At 35.1% G+C, this 23,760-nt stretch overlaps 1 protein-coding gene across 3 annotated transcripts in view; it reads right to left on the bottom strand.

Annotated features, from left to right (window-relative positions):
• Positions 1 to 23,760, bottom strand: part of CSMD3 (CUB and Sushi multiple domains 3) — a 593,609-nt gene that overhangs the window by 467,178 nt on the left and 102,671 nt on the right. For all 3 annotated transcript variants that reach the window (XM_066177261.1, XM_066177253.1, XM_066177270.1), the window contains exon 3: positions 21,727 to 21,839. In XM_066177261.1, the coding sequence (XP_066033358.1) occupies positions 21,727 to 21,839 (113 nt within the window). The remainder of the gene's footprint in view (positions 1 to 21,726; positions 21,840 to 23,760) is intronic.

Below are 23,760 nucleotides of genomic sequence, written 5' to 3'. Positions count from 1 at the left end.
GGCCTGAATGGTTTCTCCTTCACAATTTTAGAAGTTTTTTATAAATTTTGCTGCTCTTATTATATTGCAGGCAGTAGAAATGCTGACAAAAAACATTTTTAATTCAAAGCTTTTGTTCAACAGTTTGCAGCAGAGAAGTGACCTAGAATCCTCTAGATTTTGCATGACAGACATTCTGCAGTTGTGGAACCTGTAGAGATTATTTTAAAAATATCATTGTTTCTAAAATGAAATCCTACGGTGTCCTGGATCTCTCCTGATCTTTTACAGACTTGGGATAAGGGTGAGGGTGACTTTAGGGATATTGACTCCTTTTGGTTTTTTTCATAATCTTATCAGTTTTTTCTGACTCAACAGTGAGCTTTTCACACAGGTTTTAGTGATTTTTTAATTTTCTCATTTTTAACATTTCATTTGCCAGTACAGCCAAATGTTATTTGTTCACTTTTGCTTTTCCAATTAATTCACTAAATTCCAGGGGAGGAAAATTCAATTCAAATAGATTAGTACATTAAAAGTAATATGAAGGGTTAATTGAATTTTGCAAGAATTGAATGAAGTAAACTTAGAATGCAGTAAGCATTTCATTTGAAAAAAGGTGTTTTATTAAAGTTTACTTTCATTAGCTGATAAAAAACTGCTTCAACATTGAAAGCTTAATTGAATACCTACAAGGACAATGAAAGAGTAATTTCTATCACCATGGTGAAATTCTCTGAAAAAATGATTATTTCATTTAACCTAAAACATATAAAAATATGGGTCTATTAATTAGTTGAATAGAATATTATTATCTTGATTACTAATATTTAAATACTGCATTTATAGCAGCATTAAAATGCAGTATTGCTTATGTTCTTGAAATAACGTAATATGAAATAGTAGCATTTAGTTTTTCCTCTTGGTTTGCTGGCTAAAGACATCCCAACAATGTTATGTTCAAAACAAAAGTAGGGGAGAAAGGTATGGTGCACTGGGTAGAAGTGCTGGCAGTCGCTACCTTGCCTATAGCAGTTTAGCAGTCTCAGGATAAAGTTAAATCCTGAACAGTGGTGAGCACAGACTCAATCCACGTCACACTGGTATGGAACCATTCTCCACCACCATCCTGTGAGCCCCTACACTGGTCTACAGGAAGGGACACTGAGGCTGGTTTAGTTGAACGGTACTTCCAAATTGAAAATAACATCTTATGATGGTTGGTTAGACTGTGCCTTTCCCTTTTTTCTTTTACTTTTCTACAGAATTACATAGAGCTCCTTTAAGTAGAGAATAATAAAAACATCAGGAGCCATTTGTATTGACGAAGAGTTCTTTAGCAGAGTGCTGGTAGAGTTCTGGGGATAAGAAAAGCCTTCAAGTTAATTACTCTTTTGCTGCTCCTAAATAGGCCAGGAATTTTACTGGGAATCACCACCAGGCCTCCCCCTACTTAAAAATCATACCAGTAAGGCTGTGTGGGAAATAAGAACAATTCTATTAACCTAGATTTTTTTTCCACTATAAGGCCTGGGATTCCATACAAATCCTGAATCTTGCCTTGTCCTTGCTATGGTATTTAAAGTGGTATTTGGCTTTTTTGAATGAAGGAAAAATACATGAATATAAATATATAATAGTATAAAACTTGTATTTCAGTAATGTGAACCATACAGGAAAGAACGATAATCAATAGATCACAATACTATGCAACAGAATTAAGTTATAAATGCAAATATTTATTACTTTATTTTCATCTCTCTCTTACTATGATTTATCATGCTGTACATAATCTATCATTTTTCTTTGTTAATATAATACCCAATAGGACCACATTTTTAAATGTTTCTGTTTTAAGGAATTATATTTAAGCTGGGCAAGAAGATTTTTTTACAATGTAATTGTGTTTTCTTACTGCACTACAAAAAAAATTTCATGCAACAAAGAGTATTTTCTTACTAGGCTAATCTAAATGTTTGAAATATATAAAGTATTTAATTCTTCTGTTTTAATTCTATTCAGATCATATAAATTAATGCTTTTCTGTCAGACATTTATTACATATTTTTAAAATTATTAGAGTCCTTCACAACAAACTCAGAAAAACAGACTCAAAAATTGTGCAAAAAATTATATTATTAATAGCAAATTCTTGGATAAAAAAAGCATTCCTAATTTTAAATAATGCTGAAAAAAGAAGATATGAAAACTAGTATGTAACTGAGTTATGCAAGCTTGCTGAGAAAGAAAGTGAGCTTCTTTGAATAATCACCTGGAATGAAAGAGATTGAAATCCCTGATGAAATAAACACCTAATTGTCCATACAAGTGGAACAGCTGCAGTAATCTAGACTGAGAGACAACCACTACAGATTATCTGTTAATTAACAGGTTCACAGTGTCTAAACCTTGAATAAGTGCCCATTTCGAATTTAGCTGAATTTACAAGCAGGGTGGCAATTTAAATTTAGATCTTTTCTTTAAGAAGGAGTTTTCTAATCAATAAAAAGAATTCCCAACCTGCTGACAGGTATCTTTTTCAGATTGCAAAGCTATTCATCTACTGCATCTGATTCTTCTATATGAAAAGTTGTTTTTTTTTTTCCATATGTAAAATTGAGCCTTATTAGGATGATGAGTTACTCATCTAAGATTTAAATTCATCTTTGCTGTTTTAAAATTTCAACAAATCAACCAAAGATTTTTTTTTTTCCCTACAATCTGTGGACTTCTTCCATTCCTATTATCTTTTCAACACACATTCAGGTTCATGATAATCCAGTTATCTTTCTTGAATTGCTCAGTTTTTCCATGTCTCAGCCTCAGAAGTATCAGTTCAATGACAATTCATTGTCTTCCTAGCTGAGACTCTTTGATAAGGCCAGATATTGATTGTTTCCTTTTGTCATATTTCAATCTTTCTGAGAACCTCTTTACTTTTCTGCTTCAAACTGTGAAGCCATGCTCTTGCAAATTAGGTCTTTTTAATATTACTTGCTGTGGAATTTCTAATGATTGTACTCTGAGTTACAAAGATTTTTTCACCTGAAATAAGTCAATGATGACTTAACTCCTAGGAAATGACAGAATGCTTGACCATTACTAAAGAAAACAAACAAACAAGAAAGAAGAGAAAAGGGAAAAGTTAATATCAAAAAAATCCTTAACTTTAGAACCATTTTATAATATATACTACTTTGGGGTTTTTTTTTCTTTTACTTTTTAAATCACTTCAGTTTACAAAACAAGTCACAGACAAATAAGTTCTGCTAATAAGCTCTCAATGGTTTGTTGAAGTAGATGAGCACTTCTAGAAAAGTTAAAAGAATGAGCCATCTAATTAAAGAGCTAATGTGCCACAGGGTAGAGATAACAGTGTTTAAACAGAAAAAGGCACAAGTCCTATTGATAGTGATAACCACTTAACCACATTTAATTTTTTTCAGAGCTGGTAGTTGGCCAGAAAAATTAGCCAAAAAGTATGCAAATAATTTGCTGCATTGAGTTTATGCAGCTTTAATTAATGGAATTTAATTAATTTACTTTCTAATGCTGGTCCAGGAGGAATGAACATTCAAAAGATATTCTGTATTGGAAATGTAATTTAGACATTTAATCTAAGTTTATAAACTTATAGTAGAAATATACTCTCTCAAACCTTTCTCTTGTGTATTGTATGGTATGTAACACATTCAGCTTCCAACCTTTCAGGGGCAGAAAAAGTGTTTTACACAACTTTCAAATATAACATATAAATTGATGACACTTTTAAAATATCCAAAATATAATTCCCTTAAATTCATTTCACCAGATTGCAAAGTGTTACAATTACATTTTGAAAAGAAAGTCACTATCAATATCAATATTCAGTTTTGTTTGTGCTCAATATCAGACCTTCACTGCCCTGGTCCTGCTGTCCACACTACTCCTCACACAAGCCAAGAGGTCACTGGATGTTTCGGCCACCTGGGCACATGCTGGCTCATGTTCAGCTGGCTGTTGACCAACACCCCCAAGTCCTTTTTCACCCAGTAGCTTTCCGGACATTCTGCCCCAAACCTGTAATGGTGCAGGGGGTTGTTGTGAGCCAAGGGCAGGACCCCAGTGAGGAGCCGCATGGTGTCAGCCCACCAGTCCAGCCTGCCCAGATCCCTCTGTGGAGCCTTCTTACTATCATGATCCTCCTGGTGTCAGGTTCCTATTTTGGTTCTCAAAATTAAAAGACAATGGTCTTTGGAAATTCAGTGGAAAAAATAATTCCTTTTCAGAGGATGATTTAAAGTCAAAAAAAATTCTCTGAGATAAACTAAATTTAGACTTGTAAACACTTCTATCATGTTTTATGAACTATTTTGGACGTAGAAGTCACCTGGTTACAAATGTTAAAATTATAGTCCTGTGGAACTTGACATGATGGTATTTCTGACTTGTCAATTCAGAAATATAAAGAATGAATAATGTAATAAAGATTAACAAAGCCAATCTGTTTATTTACAGATTTCAAGATACATAGTAAAGCTGTAGGAGCTGCATAATTGCACCTATAACTGTTCAAAAAAAAAGGACAACATATGTACACAAAATAAAAATATCTTCAATAACCTGAGACAGATTAAATGCCAAGGCACTAGAGGCAGCAATAGAACTTGATCAGCATCAACTGGGACATGCATTTCTACCCATGGGCCCAGACGTCTCACTTCATCCCAGTCTGGATCCATCAGTGCCCTCCAGCCAGTCCTCAGATGTCTGCTGCACAGATGCCTTCGCTCTGGGATGTAGTGGGCTTAGCTCTGTATGGACTTTCAGCACTGTGTTGCTACTTTACCTCCAGCCTGGTCCTCACCCTGTTACCAGCCCCTTGCTCTGCAACCCATGTTGAGCCCCTGTGGGACGGTGTCCCATTGAATAGAGAACAGCCTGTGTGAGAAAACTGACCCAGTGGCCTGCAGTTTCATGTTCTTTGTCCAGCTTTTGCTTTTCTCTAACAATAAAATTACATTTAGTTGGATCTATGTCAAGCCAACTTCAAAATGTCTGAATTTGCAGGGAAATAAATCCTTCAGGAATGCACATTTGATGTTCCTATTAAACTAAGAAGTTAAAATTATTACTCTTGGTTACTTTCTATGAGTTGCTTAGTATAGAGTCATAAAATAATTCAGGTTGGAGAAACTTCAGGAGAGCTCTAGTCCAACCTCCTGCTCAAAGCAGGATAAACTAGAAGAATAGATCCCAAAGAGGAGATTCCACAATCACTCTAGACAATTTTGGTAAGTACGTCTCTCTTTCCACTCACTTCCATGAAGACCCTAATGAACAATAAAGAGCGTAAGCTTCTCTAAGCTCCATACAAGTATTTGAAGAATGCTGTGACACCTCCTTGTCCCCAGAAACTCTTCTCCAGGCTAAAGAAGCATATTTCCCATTGCCTCTCCTTGGAGAATGAACGTTCCATGGTGAGTCTTCCCTGAACTTGCTGCAATGTATCAGCGTCTTTCTTGCACAGAGGACCCAACAATGAATGCCATATTCCAGATTTAAAATTTGATTTCCCTGGTTTATTGACTATGCTTGCATTGATGCCGCCCAGTATGCTATTAGCTTCCATTGCTTCCTGGGTGCACTGTTGAATCATGTAACAAGTAGTTGAAGCTTATGTTTATCCTGTTACAGGAACGGAGTATTCTATTACTGTTTTTCCAAAACAATCCAGTAACAGAGAAGATGATTTTAGGCCCAAGTGAATGACATGAACAGGAGTTCCTGATATTTTAGTTTTCTTTTAAAAACGAGTATAGCATATCTATGAGGGTCTAACACGAGAAAAAATATTCAGAAGAGTCTGAATCACAGAAAAGCTATTGGTTTATTTTTTCACTGAAGATGACCTTATCTGTAATATGAAAATCAACACTAGATGTATCTTACAATATTTACTGAAAGGCAAGGGTCTGTAGTTCAAGCCTTGAAATAAAGCTTTTCATTTGTTTCAAAACCACAATGGTACTGCCCTTTAACAAATCTACTGCTTTAACATGTGGATATATAAGGAGATATATGTTTGTTTTGTATACTAAACAGACTGAATTGTTGCCACAGAATAATAAACAGGTGACTTTCAATTGATGCCCTGTCTGTTACAGTTAATAGTTTCTTTATCTTGTTCCTAAAATGAAATCAGTTTATAACCATCCTTAGGATTCTGTGCAGTTTCTGTGGTAAATGAAATGTTTATGTTTTCCTATGCTAAATTTACACAGATTAAAACTAGAAGATGATGTTCATTTAAATCTTAAATTTTTATTTTTCAAATGGTGTGAGCACAATTAGCAATACTCAAAAAATTGAACTAGAAAATCACTTTGGCTTTGCACCAATGTATTAAATTTTTCAATTCTTCCTCTTCATGGAAGATTGATAAACAAAATTAATTTATATAATTATTAATTAATTTAGTTATTCTCAAAGACAAAAAAGAGTCAGCAGATCAGATGAACTGTAAAGGAGTTCTAATTTTGATCAGGAATGGAGACAAACATATTTAGGCCAGATCTATAGACCATATCATTAAATATTGAGCAAATCCAAGTAAATTCTGTGAACAAGTCTCCTAGCTTCACTCTTCCAAAGAAGTGGACAAATTCATTAAGAGACTGAAAGCAAAGCCTTTGTTGCATAATGTACTGCCACACCCCAGCAGGTGTTTCTATATAAAGAAAGGAGTTTCAGTTTATCTTTGAACTTAAAAGGAAAATGGACTGGAATCTTCTGTGATGCTTTCACTGTGGTTTGCCCAGTGCCAGCACAGGGGCACTGATTGGGCTTTAGAAATATTTTTCAAAACCTCTAGCTGTTTCTATTGGAAGTTTGCCAATAGAACCATCATACATCATTCAGTACTTAAGAATGAGCACAGAGGTGCTCTGGACTTTTTTTGGGGTGTTTTACCAAGATGTCAGGTCTTCTCTGACACCGGTGCTTGGCTTTTCTTTTGTTTCTGTATTGTTTGTTATTTTGTCTTTATTAAACCTTTTGCTTTACAAAACACACCTGAAGAACTGTCTCGCAAAATTATTTTAAGCCATTCTGGGAAGTTGCAGGCCAACCCTCAGACTTGATAAATCTTTACATACCTTATTCCATTCTGGCCTCATGCAAGATTTTATCAGCATACAGGCAAAAATCATAGGAAAAATCCACCAGCAAATAACAGATGAAATGATCAGACATGTTGGTTGAGGGTAGCAATATGGAAGAGTTTTTGACTGATGAGGTGAGAATGAATCTAACTGAAACACTGCTTTGGGCTTTCAGCACTCCCAGGAGTTCAAAGTCCCAGCTGCCCCGGGAGTCAATGCAATGCTCATTCGTGACCCAAAGGCAGGAACAGCAATAATGTCACAAGTACTTATGTTTTTCACCATGTCACATACACTTATGTGAAAATAGTGTAACACCAGTTAAGATTTCTGGGGAACGGGGTGAAAAACATTAATAATCAAATATGTGCAATCATGGCAATGAAGAGAAAAAACTGTGCGTTACAGTGTAGCCAGGTATGACTTACCTATACACCTACAAGACCTAGTCATTTATGCTTACTTTATAGCCAGTAGTAAGGACAAAAATGGCATAGTAGTCTGGAATTGCTTACTCTACTCTCTACTGTACAGGATGTCTGAAATGACAATACAGGATATTGACATCAGCATTGTAATGTGTATTGGCAGACTTGTGTAGTGGATCCTGACCTCCTAATCCCTCACACATTATAGGAGTTAAAAACTTTTAGCAGTCTTTAAAAATGTCACCTACAAGACAGTATACTGGGATTAAAGGAGAGAACTATAGAAACAATGCCATTAAAATGATTTAAAAAAAAAAAAAAACCTCCTAAGAAAGAAAACCAATGCCAGAAAACAGGGCAGTATCCTTTTTTTCTTCTTTTGCATTTTTGCCATAAATAGTACTGGCAGTGAAGACTGATGCATATCGTGATTTTCATGGACAGCTCAGAACATTCTATCAAATAAATAAATTTGATATAAGTTCAAAAATATAGAGACAGGAGAAGAGAAAAGAACTCCATCCCTTAGAAGTGAGCAGTGAAAGTATACTCTGAAATATCTCACATGGAAAAGCCAAACTTAAAACCAAAGGGGTTCTGGATGATAGGCTAGAAAAATGAGATCTCAGTCTCAAGGGAAATTGAAACAGTTCAGAAGGAAAATCAGTGTTAAGATTTTAAATTCTTAAGTTTTTCTTTTGTAACTATTTTCAATCTATAATACATATTTAATCTTTGGGAGTTTATTTTTTAACTTTTAATCTATCATTTCAAGTCTGTATAGTGATTAAACTGGATTCAAGTGAATACAACATACACACTGTGTAATCCTGTCATGAAAGACCCAAAACCAAACATGACAAACTTGCTTCTTGAAGCCTTTGCAACTCAAAACAATCTTGTGAATCCAAAATACTGTGATCCATTTTCTTGTAAGCACCAAGCATCAGTTTTGTGTGAGTAAATCTGTCAGCAGGTTTCAAGCATTGAAATGCAGATAATTAGTGAGCCAATTTACAAGTTCTAAGACTGTTATAACCTCCTATTGTCACTCTGCATTACACATGTTATTTCAAGATGCAGTTTGGTAAGTGTTTTAAATTAAAGTAAATGTGCTGTTGTCCATGGAGGCGTGTTGTGTGTATCTCTTAATTGACTCTGGTTGCTTGGGTTCCTACTGGTGTTTTTGAGCCATAGATCAGGTTGGACCAGAGGAAAGGATGAGGGAATAATACAGATGCAACAAAATTTGTTTTCATCCGTATTATTTCCCTAATATTGCTCCCTACATAGCCTGGTGAGTGCTGAGCAGAGAGGGAGAAAGGAACATGACAATAGGAATCAGATGAAGTCTGTAGGAACTCAAAAGTAATAGTGACATTAAATAATCAAATTAAAATAGTTTTTTCTTCATTGCTTTTTCAATTCCTTTTCTGGCTTTCTAGTTCTAACTTTATCTCACCAAGTCGATGGCAACCCCCCTGAAATCTTCTCTAGTACAGTGCTTATTTGTCTTGGCCCTTGGTCAAAATTGAAATGTGTTGCCCACCAACTCTAATGTGCAGAGCTCATGTTATAAGAGCCTTCCTATCACTTTGCAGTTATAACTAGATCTGTTTCATCAATGCTTAGGTTCTCTCTCCTTTTGCATTTTTATCTTTCAAGAATTTCTTCTTTCGATTTCTTTTTGAATTAACTCCTTGGTTTTGAGCAATTTTCCCTGGTTTTATTAAATATTATTTTATGCTGCACTTAAGATGTACCCTATGAATAGTAAATAAAGAAATGTATTGAAATGATAAAGATGTGACTCAAACTGTGAGTTTAGATTAGATTTTATGAAAAAAAGCATGGTGCTTATTGCCAAGGTCACAGGCTTGTTTCTGGTATGGGCCATTCAGTTAAGAGTTGGACTCAATAGTCCTTGTGGGTCCTTTCCAACCCAGAGTAGTCTGTGATTCTGTGCAAAATTCTTTGCTGTGAGGGTGGTGAGTCACTGGAGCACGCTGACCAGAGACGTTGTGAATGCCACATCCCTGGAAGTGTTTAAGATCAAATTGGATGGAGCTCTGACAAACCTAGTCTGGTGGAAGATGTCCCTCCTCATGGCTGGAGGTTGGAACTAGATGAGGAACTTTCATTGTATCTCAACAATATATGAAGCTGGAATGTATTTTAGGTGTGACAGTAGCAGAATTGTGGGTGGAAGAAGAAAGTTTTTCCAAACGAAGATGCTTCATGCCCAGAATAACACATTCTTATCTCTTGCAGTATGAGCTCCTGTGATAAGTACAGAACTGAGCAATGCTACACTGTAATTAAAGATGACACAGCACGTTGTTATTTAACAACAATATTTGCCTATAAACATCTTATTCTTGTCATCTGTCTACTTACTATTAACTAGTAATCTGGAGTGACAGGGTGCTGAGAAGAATAAGCATTTAGCACAGACTTTTATTTCTACATCATCAGTTCAGACCTGGACTTCATGTTGAGAAGCCATCATTTAGGAGCATTTTCTTACCCTGTGATTTCAAATCATTTCCCACAGGATGCATATTTCATCACAAAATCAGCCCTACAACTGGCACTAAGTGAATCAGTGTTGATTATATCTTCAGAGAGACTGGGGGCTGAATGCTGCAAGTGGCAATGGTATCTGGTCCTAAAAGAACTAAGAACAAATTTCTTAGAAGCACACTGACAGAAGAGTAAAGGTAGAACAACATTAATGGTAAATTCATCTAAAAATCTTCTGTGATCTTTTTTTTTTTTTTAATTTCTTCTTAATCATGCAATAAAAATATAAGGATGTCTCCTAGTCTTCTAATTTTTTATATGAAAGCATTAGGATTGTTTTCTGATGTCAGGTTTCTTCATTTTCTCAATACACACTTCAGATGTATGCTATTTTATAGCAGGGAAATTTCAGACTGTAAAATTAAAAACAAAAGGAAAGAAACACCAAAACTTCAGCTAATATTTGAATGGGTTTTCTTTTAAATATTCCATTGGTATTATTTTCAGAAAAAAATTTTTTAACGTTACATTCTACATGTAATGTACTAAAAATTTTTTAGTATGTAATCTTCAGGAATTTTAAATAAAAAATCTATCAAGAGTTAATTATGAATTCATCAATTTATCCAAAGTCAAGAATTCATTATGGCTTTTTTAGAATAAATATGTATTTATTTATATAAATTTAAATTTATATTAAAAATTTTAAATATTTAAAATATTTAAAATATGTAAATATTTTTTAAAATAGGTTAGCTTCGAAATTTTAAAAAGAAGTTTTAAAATTTTGTCAATATTTTGTGATCTTTCCAAATACATCTACAGAATTTACCTTAGATAAGCAGCTTAGCCAAATAATTTTTATCTGTAACATGCCACTGGTGGTCCATGAAATGTTAGTGGCCTATTGTCAACTGGAAAAGAATTACTTTTTCTTTGTGTTTTTCAGGGACTTAAAAGAGAATGGCTCTTTCAGGGAGAAGATTAATATTTAATTTTACTTAGTTATATATATATATAAATGTAATTTAGTTATAAATTACTTTCAATCATTTAAACTTTTTTTTTTCAAATTGTAAAGCATTTGACTGACCATCTAGTTTACAGTACTATTATCCATCCATCTCAAAGCTCTCTGCATTTGCACTTGTTTTTGCTTGCCTGACCTCATTGGCTATTGAGAAATTCTCTGCTAAGAGCTGATTTTTAAAAAAAAAAAATTAATTTTATTTTAATAGGCAGAGAATTCCATTGTTGAGTAAGCAATTGTTTTTCTCTTCATGTTAAAATAAAACTTGTCATAGTCACCACTAAATGATTATACTGGTATTGTTCAGGATGATGATAATGACCGACATAACTGGATGCTTCAAGTTCACCTATTTCCAAGCATTTTACATGTCCCATAATTTTTGCTCAACAGTATGACTGATTTTTATAGATCTGAGTGTCCAAATATGAACTATAAATTTAATTCATGTGAAAAACTTGCAAATTCTGAAAATCTGTTAAGATGACAAAATGAGTCTTTTAGGTTACAGTTCTGTATTATTCTGTATTATGTTCTCTTCATAAATAAATTTCTCCATCTGTAGAGTTCCTGTCTTTTTTAAGATTGCATGCTGGCATACTGAACCTGTTCTTGCAGATCTCTATATTTTGATATATTGCTACAGAAGTTCTGTCAAAGCTATCACAAATCAAACCCAAAATGCTATCAAAACTAAACGCAGATTGAAGGATTAAGCTATGTAGTTCTACATGTGTAAGTGATACTTATCAGCAGTTTCATTTTTATTAATTGTATGGATATTTCAAAGTCTGCTCTTGTGAATTACTATTTCGAAGTTTCATTGAGCTGTAACTTAAAATTTGAAGGAAGCAGCTGCTTATAAACATGGTGCTGCATTTAATTGGGTACTTAAATGAGCAGTACATACTGGTTCCTGCAGAATACTGTTTCAGCTATATTGGATTACAGTTATCACTGCTTGTCTAGACATGGGATCAAAATGTGAATCGTAAATTTGATTGCCTTAAGATTTTTTTTTTAAGGGTACTCTACTTAACAATATGACAGTCCAATAGCTGAAGAATATAAGTTCACCAAGTAAACCTTAGAATCTCTTGGGAAATTTCTTTCAAGACTTGCAGTATATATTCAATTATCCTTTAAATGAAAAATGACATTGAAAATATAAGAAAAAAAAACCCTAACGTAAGGCTGACATATAATTAAGATTTCAAATTAATCACTGTCTTAGTTAAGCTTCAGTATGAGGCATGTATCAAAATGATAAATTGCATGACCATAAGTTGACAAATATGGCTTATTTAACAACATTATTCTGAAAGAAATAAATTAAACAGAACATTGAAATAGTAAGTGGATTTTACCAGACTAAAGGAGAGACATGTTTTTTTTCCCAATAATTAAGTTTTTCTCAAGGCAGAAGAAATGATAGGTTATTCATTGAGTTTTAACTTTCAAAGAATGACTTTTTTTGCAAATGTTAAATCAAATAAATATATTTCCATTCGTTTTTACTGGAACAAAATTAAGCATGTTCTGTGGCTCTCCAATCAACATATTTTTTTTTAAGATTTGTCAAAGAAAATTTAGTACTCAACAACCACTAAAGTCTAACTGCTAATTATGGTAGAATAAAACACTAGATCTATAATCAAGCACACGTGCATGAGCTTTTTTCCTAAAAATTATATGTTATTTTTCAAACAAGAGAACAGGGAAAAGAATGACAAGTCTATTTAGATTTATTCATCACATATTCCCCCCAAAATAGGATGACAAATATCTGGCAGCAGAAGCAATCTTTAACTGTATTTTTGCGTACTGATAATAAAGTGACTCAGCCATCCACAATGAGCTTTTGAGAGGTTCTCATGGTCAGATGCTCCCTCCTGCATGGTACAGTCCCCTGCCTGCAAAACAGACCTCTAGTCTTGGACTGTGAACTTCTTGCCTGGAGCTCAGGCACATAATTTTACAGATCAATTGCTCTTTTTTCAGCCTCACAACTGCTACTTCATGCTGTTCACTCATCTCAGTGGTAATAACACGGCCAAGGGAAACCTTAACCGGATCTAAGGTTGATATGGGATTCTGAGGGGAAGGATGAGGAGCATGTGATCCCTTAAGGTGTTGGTATCCCCTTCAATCTTTCTGATTAGGAGAAAAACTCTGGCTGCAAGTGCATGGTCCAGCACACCAATGCCTAGTCGCATGGTTGTCTCCAATGGTTTGGGCTTCATCATCATAGTACCTCATCTGAAAACAAAGTAGGACTGCTGCGAAGAAATAAAACTACCTGATCAATGCAAATAAGAGTATAATCGTATGTAAACATTTTTAACTCAGAAGGAGGGCCTTTAAAAATACTCTTTTCAGGGAACAGGGACCTGATTACAGAGTAAAAGAAAATTAAGCCCAGGTTTAGAAGGAAGGCTGAGAAGTACGTACTAAAATTGGGACACTAGATTTTAAGACATCACATTTTGATTTATTTGGCAAATTGTTAGGCAGAATCTCCTGGGAAGCAATTATGGGGAGGAAGTGCAGCCAGAGAGAGATGGCTGATTTTTTTAAATGACATCCCAAGTATTTTAAGGGGAAGTGAACTTTGGCAAATGACTCATGAGGCTAACAAGAGAGCTTCTTAATGAACTAAAATGCAAAGAAGTACAGGGGGAAAAAAAAAAGGAAAAAAAAGGATGGACAGCAAGAAAGATGTATAGAAATGGTGCCTAGGAACAAAATCAAGAAGGTCAAAGTCCAATGGGGCACTAACACTAGGGAGGGGTTTAAGGGATTATACAAAGGGATTCTACAAGTATGCTCATGGCAAAAAAAAGGACGGGGAAAATTTCAGATTCAAAAGGTGGCAAAGACAATAATATTCAATATGGAAAAGGCCAAAGAACTCCATGCCTCGTGTGCACCGTTCTTCATAAGGAGTAACCTGTTCATGTATCAGTCCAGTAGGGAAAGAGAGAGGTAAATTGTTCTGGGTTTACATTGAAAAGTTGGGTATATTCAAGTCACAGATTCACCCAAGGGTACCAGGAGAGCTGTCCCACCCTGACTGAAAAGCTATTGTTTATAATCCATGGAAAATTATAGTAATCTGCGGTAGCCCTTCATGATTAGACAGATTAGTGATACACTTGTTCTAATGAAAGCAAGAGGGATCACTCCAGGCACTATAAACTAATAATCCTTCCCTCAATTCCTGGAAGTAGCCTAAAGAGCACATTTTCCATCACCTGAAAGATGACACTAATTGGGAGTAGTTAGCACTGACTTACCAGGGGCAAACTATGCTTGGTGAACCCAAATGACATTTAAGCATCTGAAGGGATGTAGTAAGTGGCCTCTGTTTTCAGCAGCTCCGAAACCTGGACAGTTCCTTTTTTGGCCACAGGAGCCCAGACCTGGGGCAGTTCGCAGCCTGGGGATGTGACTCAAGCCAGTGGACTTCCTTGCTGCTTTCCTATTTGTAGATTTAACCAGTTTCACAGCCAAGCAAGAATCCCAGAGAAACACACAGACACACACAAGATGCCAACAGGATGAGCTACAGGCTGCCACAGGCAAGACACTGCTTGACAGCACTCCTCTGAACATGAGCACCAGTGGCCAAACCCTCTCTTTGTCTGGCAGACCCAGGAGGTCATTCATGCAGATGCACTCACAGAATTACCTGACTTCATGAGCACATGAACATTCACTGGTCCCACAAGTACCAGCATGATCCCTCTGCCTGCCTGGCAACCCCACCCAGATTCCAGGCACTCTTATTGGTCCTAGGGGTCCCCTCATCACTGGCTGGTCCACATGATGCTTACTAGCAAACATGCAGTACTGGCAGACTTGTCCAGCATGGACTCCCCTAGATCCTCACCCTAGATCCAGAACCTCCTTCCTGCTGGTTAGTCCAGATGTAAGCGTGCAGGTAGGTGACCCATGCACACCCAGTTATGGAGAAGCTGAAGACAGTTGTCATCACATTGCCTCAGCACCTGTCACATGACTTCCTCCAAGCACTGGCACTGAGCCCCTCACTTGCTTCACTCAGGCAGGTTCTTCCTGTTAGCTGGTTTTTGGGAGACACACCATTCCCAAATGGTGAGGCCCCCATTCACTACTGGAGACCTCAGTCTCTTCAGCAGCTGATACCAGGCCAGGGTTACCTGCACCCCCAGCCTGGCTCCAGTAGCTGGCACTCAGCCCCGTACACATGCAGGACAGAGAGAGATTGCTCTGATTTAATTAGATAGGACAGGTTATGGTGATCAGGCACAGGCCTCAGCCAGACAAGTGTATTGATCAGAGCCCTTTTTCATGCAGCTGTCACAAAATGATGAAAATGCAGAAGAATGACAGAAAAATGATTAATTATTTGGAAATTTCATTTGTTTAATGCTTCAAAAAGCCCATATTAAAGAGAAAGAGTACTCTGAAGCCTGTGATTTTATCACAGTACTTAAGAACCTCCATAAGAACTCACGGATGCTAATAATAAGGGTTCTAAAATAAGGGCTCTATTCTGTCAGATAAAAGTAGAACAAAAGCTAGTGGCTGGAAGTTCAAAAATCAGAATTAAAAAGTCTTATTTCTATGGGAGGCAGAGTGATCAGTGGGATCAAAGAATGTTTTCTTAAAGCTTGATGTCTTTGAGAGCCAACTTTGTTTCCAGAAGATATTCTTTAGCCAAATCAGTGGTTGTGGTATCAAGAAAATAGTGTGAAATGCTATAAAAATTAACCAGACTAAGTTCATAGAGCTGGTTTTCTCTCTGTTTCCTCTGGACTTATACAGGAATGGTGGTACCAGTACAGCATAAAGGTAAAATTGGTAGAACCATGGCAACCTGGTATTGATTTCATAAGGAATTGATATTCTTCTGTGCTACAGCTTTACTATGCATTTGGCATTAGGAATAGCATAAAAGCCTGTAGTAGATACAAGTCTATGAAGAGGCATTAGTGGGATATTTTACATTCAAGCTAGTATTCCATAACAAAAGGGATTTGTTAGATAATTTTCGGGGACTTTTCTAGACAATTTGGCAGATATTCATACATTCAGACAAAATACAGAAAGTCCAGAACCCTTTTTTTCTTCTTGTCACCCAGCATGTTGAATAGAAGTAAAAATAAACAATATATATTGGCTTATGTCTACCATGCTGCTTTGTTAGATGTAGTATGTTTCATCTAAATGTATCTATTTATGCAAATAATAATTTCCTTTCCTTTCCTTTCCTTTCCTTTCCTTTCCTTTCCTTTCCTTTCCTTTCCTTTCCTTTCCTTTCCCTTTCCTTTCCTTTCCTTTCCTTTCCTTTCCTTTCCTTTCCTTTCCTTTCCTTTCCTTTCCTTTCCTTTCCTTTCCTTTCCTTTCCTTTCCTTTCCTTTCCTTTCCTTTCCTTTCCTTTCCTTTCCTTTCCTTTCCTTTCCTTTCCTTTCCTTTCCTTTCCTTTCCTTTCCTTTCCTTTCCTTTCCTTTCCTTTCCTTTCCTTTTCCTCAATTTAATTCAATTTTTATTAAGGGTTTGTTGAAGCAATGTAATGACAGAGACCACCCATACCCACAGCAGTTATGACAAAATGTGAACAGCAACAACAAAGAGCCTATAGTATCCATCAGGTTGTAAGTTTGGTGACAAACTTACAGCTTAAAATCTGTGGCTTTTACAACTTCAACCTGGCAAACAATTTTTTAGTTGTTTCCTTGTAGAGAGCACTCCAACATTAAACAATAATTCATTAGTACTCCTTAAAATTTTATATTAAGCTAGCAGTGATATAATTAGCTTTATACAGAAAGGATTTAATGAACCTTACCTGAATCCAAGATTTAGATTGTGTGTAGCCACATTTCTGAATTCTGATGTGCAGGAGAGCTAAAAATAGTTTATCCTATTTGTTCACATTCTTTAACTTTATACCAACTCCCAAAATTATTTTTAACACCCACATCTGGCATATTTAAGTCCTACTAGTATTTCTTATCTACGTGCTTCAATAATGCTGTACATCAGCAAGCAGTTTTCCTTAATACTGCTGAAAGAAATGCATGATAACTCCACAGAAATCACTAGATGGAAATCCTATTCTGTTAATAAACACTATCTGCTCCTTCTTTGCTTCCCAACCTCCCATTATTTATAAAGCTGTGATCATTCCTGAAATTTTTAACATTGCTCTCAAATGCCTCTCAAAAACATTTCAGCAGAATTGCTGAACTCCATAGCAGTGCTCCAGTACAAACATGGAGACCACTTCATTACTTATACAGTGTCTAATAATTCAGTTTTATAAACCAGCTTTAAAATTATGTGCAGAAGAACAAACCAGATAAAGTTATATTTCATACCACTATTATAAATATTCGCAATTCACCTCCTGGGCATTCAGAGTTTTCACAATAGGGGTAATAATATTTTAAGTTTTTCTATTTTTTGCCATGGCCAATAGGATAACACAAAAAATGTCTATCATATTTAACTTGAATAAATGTTGCCATAAATTCTAGCAAGCAGTACATTTCTTAATGAAGTCAATGATTTTAGCAATGTCAGCTACCTGTTTAATAGCTGTAAAATAACACAGTGAGAACAGAAGGAAGCACTGTTCAAAGCAGGACTAGGTCCACTGAATCCCCTTTGCTGTGTAGCCAAGCTGCCACGCTGCTTTCTTTCTCAGCAGCTGTATTTCCCCTCCCGTACCCTCCATGAATAAAGCTGCTTATGTATCTAAGGACAACAGGAAATGGAAAAAGTGCATCGAATTCTTTTATTGCAAAACCAAATTATCCCACCAGAAATAAAAGGGCACAGCTACACTGTACTTAGCCTAAATTATCAAATAGGAGATTAAGTATCACATTCTTTCTCCAGATATTAATACCTATACATGTTGTAGAGAGCCTGAAAGCTACTAAAAAACCTCCCCAGAAACCTTTCCAGAAAAAAAGCCAGGCACAGGATCAGCAGACTTAGAACTTCCCCATTTCTCACTCCAACCAATAATGCTGTGTCACTAGACAGAGGTAAAATTAGCTCCAGATTTTTTTTTTTTAAATCCCTCCTTAATTTTTAGTGCACCTCACCATTTTCTGTTGTCACTGTAAGTGAAGTCTATTACTTTTGAGTCATATGTTCCAGTTTTCCCTCATGAAATAATTTTTCTTCAGGAGCATTGTGCTATACAGAGAGATATGTTTACCAGATGTGTTCTTTTCTGAACAATAAAGTAGATGAACATGAAGAAGTTTGTGCACAATGGTACCAGTGATAACTCAAGTGTGCCACTTGACATAGAGGAAAGAAAGAGGGGGTGAGAAGAAAAGAAAGAAGGGGAGAAGAATGGAGGGACAAGATTGCAGATTGAGGCTTATGATGTTGATGTTTAGCCAGCCAGAGTTGAGAAGCTGTGGTCTATAGCACACTTGGTTTGACTGAATGCAATTGCAGTGGCTTACATGTGGTGGCTCAGCATATATAATGATATAATTTTATATCTTTTCATACACATTTTTATTCTCAGGAGATCAGAAAATGAATATGTTCCTACATGTTATGATCAAGAAAGTCCACCACAGATTCGTATTTCCCACAGATTCTGTCAGGTACTCTGGAGTTTCTTGTCAACTTTCAGCTAAACTGCAAAATTTGTCAAGAGGATGAGAAGTCAGAAAATAGATGCTTGAAAGCTGTTTTTTTTTTTTTTTTTTTACTAGTGAATAGTAATAGATTCCATGTAGCTATCTACCTATGTAAATCTATTTCAAAGCATTTCAAAGAAAGTGCTTTAAATTATCTCTGATTATGAAAGGTATGTTCCTTCTTTTTCAAATTACAACTGGATCTAATCCCTTCAGATATATGTCGCTAGCTCTCACCCTATCCTCTCATGCCACCTCTATAATTTTGCTTTATTGCAATGACAGGTTGCTAATCATTTCTATCTTAAATTTCAAATTATATATCCATAATGAAGCTTTAAATTATGAGGCCTGATACTAAGTATTCAGATGTTTCATCAAGAAGTTAAGAAGGAGCTACCGGGCAATCAAAATTTTTGAAATCTGGATATTAGGCAAGGCAGAACCAGATCTTAAATGTTGATTGCAGGGTTATACATGTTCATAAAGAGTACAAGAACGGAAATGGAAATTGCCTTGATGTGATTATCATTTAAATACATCTATTCTCTCACATCAAGGAAAGAGGCATTAAATGAATGTAATGCAATGTAATGGGTTTTCGTTTCTTTGCTGTCCATGTATAAAGAGAATAGCTTCACATGAAGTCAGAAAAAAACAGGTATTGAAAGAAAGATTCTCTGACTGGATGAAGTTGATTCAGCTCGAAAACAGTAGATCTGGCTGTGGTAAGGGTAACTCCCATTGAACTATAGTTCTGGTATCCAGCCTAACTTTTTTGAAAATTCCTAATTTCACAAAATAAAACATCAGTTTCTTAAAAAGATAAGTATCAAGTTCAAGGTAACAAGTTTATATTTTGTTCTAAAATGGCTGATTTCTGTGGTTGAGGGTAAAATTTCGCCAGACTTTATACTGACCTGGAAGCTCAAGTTCTATTAATCAGCACGTTATTTTCACCCAGAAAGAAACTATGTGAGGAGTCAGTCACATGTGCAAGCTGAAGTCTATAGCTGATCTTCCATTTTAGTTTTTATTATTCTCTGTCATAACTGAGATGCATGGTATGTTGTCTGTTAGCATTAGCAGTGCAAAATCTTTCAGTAAACTGTTTATAAGAAGGAGAGATGAAACTATATATAATGAGTCTAATTTATGCATGAGAAGCATATATTATATTTGAATAGTGAAAAATCCATCGCAAGTGCATAGTTGCATTTTAATATAACACTTTTAATGCTGCTGCTGAACAGTCACCAAATGCTTGAAAAATTAACAGACTACAGACCAGCTATAATCTAGACAAAAACCAGTTACATATAGCCTGAATTTTCTCTTTTCTACATTGCCTCTTTTTTATGTGCAACCGGCCCTCCCCCATTAAAAAAAAAAAAAAAAAAAAAAAAAAAAAAAAAAAAAAAAAGGAAAAAAAAAAAGTGTGTAATCATTTCAGCTATCTTCATCTAATAACTCAGGGAACAAGAAAGGCCCTAAAAATTCTTTTATGTTTTTCATTTCATACCTTGAAATATAGGAGAAAATTTCTAAATGAAGTAGAACTCTAATGCATCATACCTGAAGGTAAACTATATCAACAGCTGAAGGCATTTTACTACAGAGTGATTCTGGACTGTATTTCTACAGCAGCCCTTCATTGGATTACCAATTTTTGGATAGTTTCCTAGCTATCAAAGTCTTACTCAGCTGGCTATTACTCAGAGATTATTTTCTGTTGCATATGGGACCAAGTAGGGTAAAACAATGGACTCAGAACTTCTCCAGGCTGTTTACTATAGCTCTGGTTTTGCTGGCAGAAACACTTAATGGAAACAGAAAAATCAAGTGTCTTAACACCAAGTGGCTTTAAAAAGAGGGGGGAAAATCCAATAATGAAAAAAACAAAACACAAAACACTATAGCAAAGAAAAAGAGAAAAACAACAGTTTCCATTTATCCTATAAATTTTGTTAGAGTTCATAGTCCCAGTACCAAGAAATGGGTTTAAAAAATGAATGCACGATATAAACCTGATGCTGTTTTAGACCACAATGACATAGACGCTGAGATTCAGAAGGCTGAAAATGACTTTTCTTTTTTTTTGGATGTGTCTCCCTTTTATACTATTTTACACAGACCAATCTGATTGGTGAAACAAAGGCAAACCCCTTCAGTCACATTGGTCAGACCAGAGGGACATCAAGAAGAAGTCCCTCCTGGGAAAAGGAATGGATAACATAGGCACAGTTACAAAAGCCTTTCTCCTGTTTATAGAAAATTCCGTGGGAAAAGAATTTCAGAAAACCAAAACACCTCAGGCATGGAACTAAAGCTACAGAAACCAACTCTTCAAACACTACTATACTGAACTTGATCATAAACAAGATCCTTCCTGGAACACACCTATAAACCACGCATATATATACATAAACAATACTGTGAATTTTTGGACTTCAGGAATAGATGTTGCAGGTCATTAACTTCAGTATCTGTGTGAAAACTAGAGACAATTATGAAAACTGCAATAGAGAAATAGCTTTATATCAATTCAGAGAACTGAGACAGCATTTCCCCTGTGCAAGCATATTAGAAGGATTCCATCCATAAAATCTGCAGATGCCACTATCCAGTGAAATTCAAGACTAATTAGTAATGTCTTGACATTATTTTGAGTAAACATGTGTCAGAAGGACTAGAACAATAACAATTAAGCTTTCCAAAATTTAAAGAACTTGCTATTATTAGAGATCATAAAATATTTGTGTCCGGATGGGACTATAGATTTTAGGGTTTTAAATATTTTGGTTTCAGATATGACCCAATCTGTGAATGATTACATGAAACGCAAATATTGTAACTTAGATAGGGTTATATATGTGTATTTCTGTATATTTCTGTGGGATGTTTATTTTTTATGTATAGAGATCAGAGGGAAAAAAACCCCACAGAATATTTTGTTAAAAATATCTTACCTTCATAGTAAACTTTAAACCCATGAGCACTAACTGCAAAATCACTTGTCAAGCGCAGTGAAAATACAGATTTTGTACTTGTCACAGGTGGAGGAAGATGAAATCCTGTCAACCTAAAAAACAAAAAAAGCACAATTCATGGTTAATTGTTTGGAAAATAAAACTGTGTGTGACAGATGGCTGTTCCAAATAATATTTAATCATGGAAAAGACAACTGCCTTAAAATTATGTAGTTTGCATTACTTGAAAAGAAAAATTTTATATGGTAATTGAGGAATTAATGAAAAAAAATACTGTCTTTGATGGACACTTCATTTAGTATAGATGATATTAAGATACAGAAGCTGCAGTTAAAAACAGTTCAGATTATAAATACCTGAAAACTAAAACAACCAAAGAAATCACAATCCACCAGAAAATTTACACTCTTTAGGGTTATGTCTCTTACACAGGTTTCTACTAAAATTTGTAGTAGCTGAATTTTTCCACAGTAATATGATGAAAGGGACCATGATTCACTTTAATCAGGGAATTTACTATTATTTAAACTGTGCACTTTAGCCTCAGAAAAGAAATCTCTGATTTCAACTCAAAGAGCAGCATTGTTATGAAATAGCAAATCCATACAAATTATATCTTGACAGGAATTACAGGGTCATTAAGGTTTGTGTTTTTGTTGTTTGTATGTTTGGTTTTGTTGTATTCTATTAAAACCACTGTGTTTCAGACACAAATGAAAGAATTTTTTTGTGTGTGTATTCAGCACTGGTGATAAGCTCTGCTGATACTCACTTCCACATATCCATTTGATGTACATATGACAACACTTATATTCCTCAGTTTTAGAATAACCTCATCAGGGTTCTATCAGACCAACAAAGCCCATAATATTTAACTGTCAAAGATGTGTAAAGAATCAGCTGAAGAATTTAGCTGTGTACACACACCAGTGAAACCTAGGTATACCTTTGAAACTCAGTTAGCCATGTGTGGTGAACTGTGTAGCAGACAGGATGATAAATTTTATTAATGATTTATATTAAAATTATTTTTATGTGTTTGTAGAGAAGCCCTTTTTTTTACATTTTACTTTGAATTTAGAATGACAGAAAAATTTAGGTCAAAAGGGACCTGTAGAGGCCACATAGTCCAACCTACTGTTCGAAGTGGGCTAAAAGTCAGAGGCTAGGCTGGTCAAGATATAAATTTTCTCTTTTCATTGTTAGAATAAATTCACTGTGATTTTTTGTTTGCTAGGGTTTTTTTGGTTGGTTGGTTGGTTTAGTTTTTTGCTTTGTTTTGGTGTTCTTTAATGCACCTCTATATTCAGCTACATAGACTGGTCTTTAGAACACTTTAAGAAATAGGTAAACTCTGATAATTTTGCTGGAAGAGATGACATATATTTCTAATTTTTAATTTTGCTTGATGTAAGAACAAACACCAATGGTGTTTACTTATGTTTTAATACATTTACTGCTGCTTATCCTGATATTCAGTCTCAGTCTTCTTCTGAAATCACAAATTAACTGATAATGTATGTCCTGCCATTATCAGCATTTCTAGTCTCATCAGAGGGAAGGATATAGAGTGATGAGAAGACCAAAATTCAAAAGGTCAGGAAATTACTTGCTAAAAAATACTGCAATTGCAACATTAGCATTTATTAAATGTTTTACGTATTTTTAGCTTTAAGACACCTTCAGATGAGCTCTATATAGTGTACCAGTAATTTACAATGAAGCTTATTTGCTGTGGGGTCATAAAAAGTTTTATATTTTTCTTTGATCTGTATGTACTTGGTGTCCTTAAGAGAGACTTTAAATTGTTAGGTATTGTATAAATTTTTTTTTCTTAAACAATCTTTGGAAAATAAAACAAAATTTAAAAAAAAAAAAAAACACAAAAAAAAAAACAAACAAAAAAAACCTCCTCAGTACAATAGCCAATTTATGCCATTGGTTATTTACATGTAGCAAGTCCTCAGAGGGTGTATTTAAAAAGCTGTTCATTGTTTTGTCATTGGAATCTTT

This window comes from Chamaea fasciata, unplaced genomic scaffold (genome assembly GCF_029207755.1).
Source record: "Chamaea fasciata isolate MVZ Bird 193981 ecotype frontalis unplaced genomic scaffold, bChaFas1.0.hap1 SCAF_1, whole genome shotgun sequence".
Classification (NCBI taxonomy): Eukaryota; Metazoa; Chordata; class Aves; order Passeriformes; family Sylviidae; genus Chamaea; species Chamaea fasciata.
Note: the sequence above shows the minus strand (reverse complement) of the source record. Positions and strands in the feature narration are given on the sequence as shown.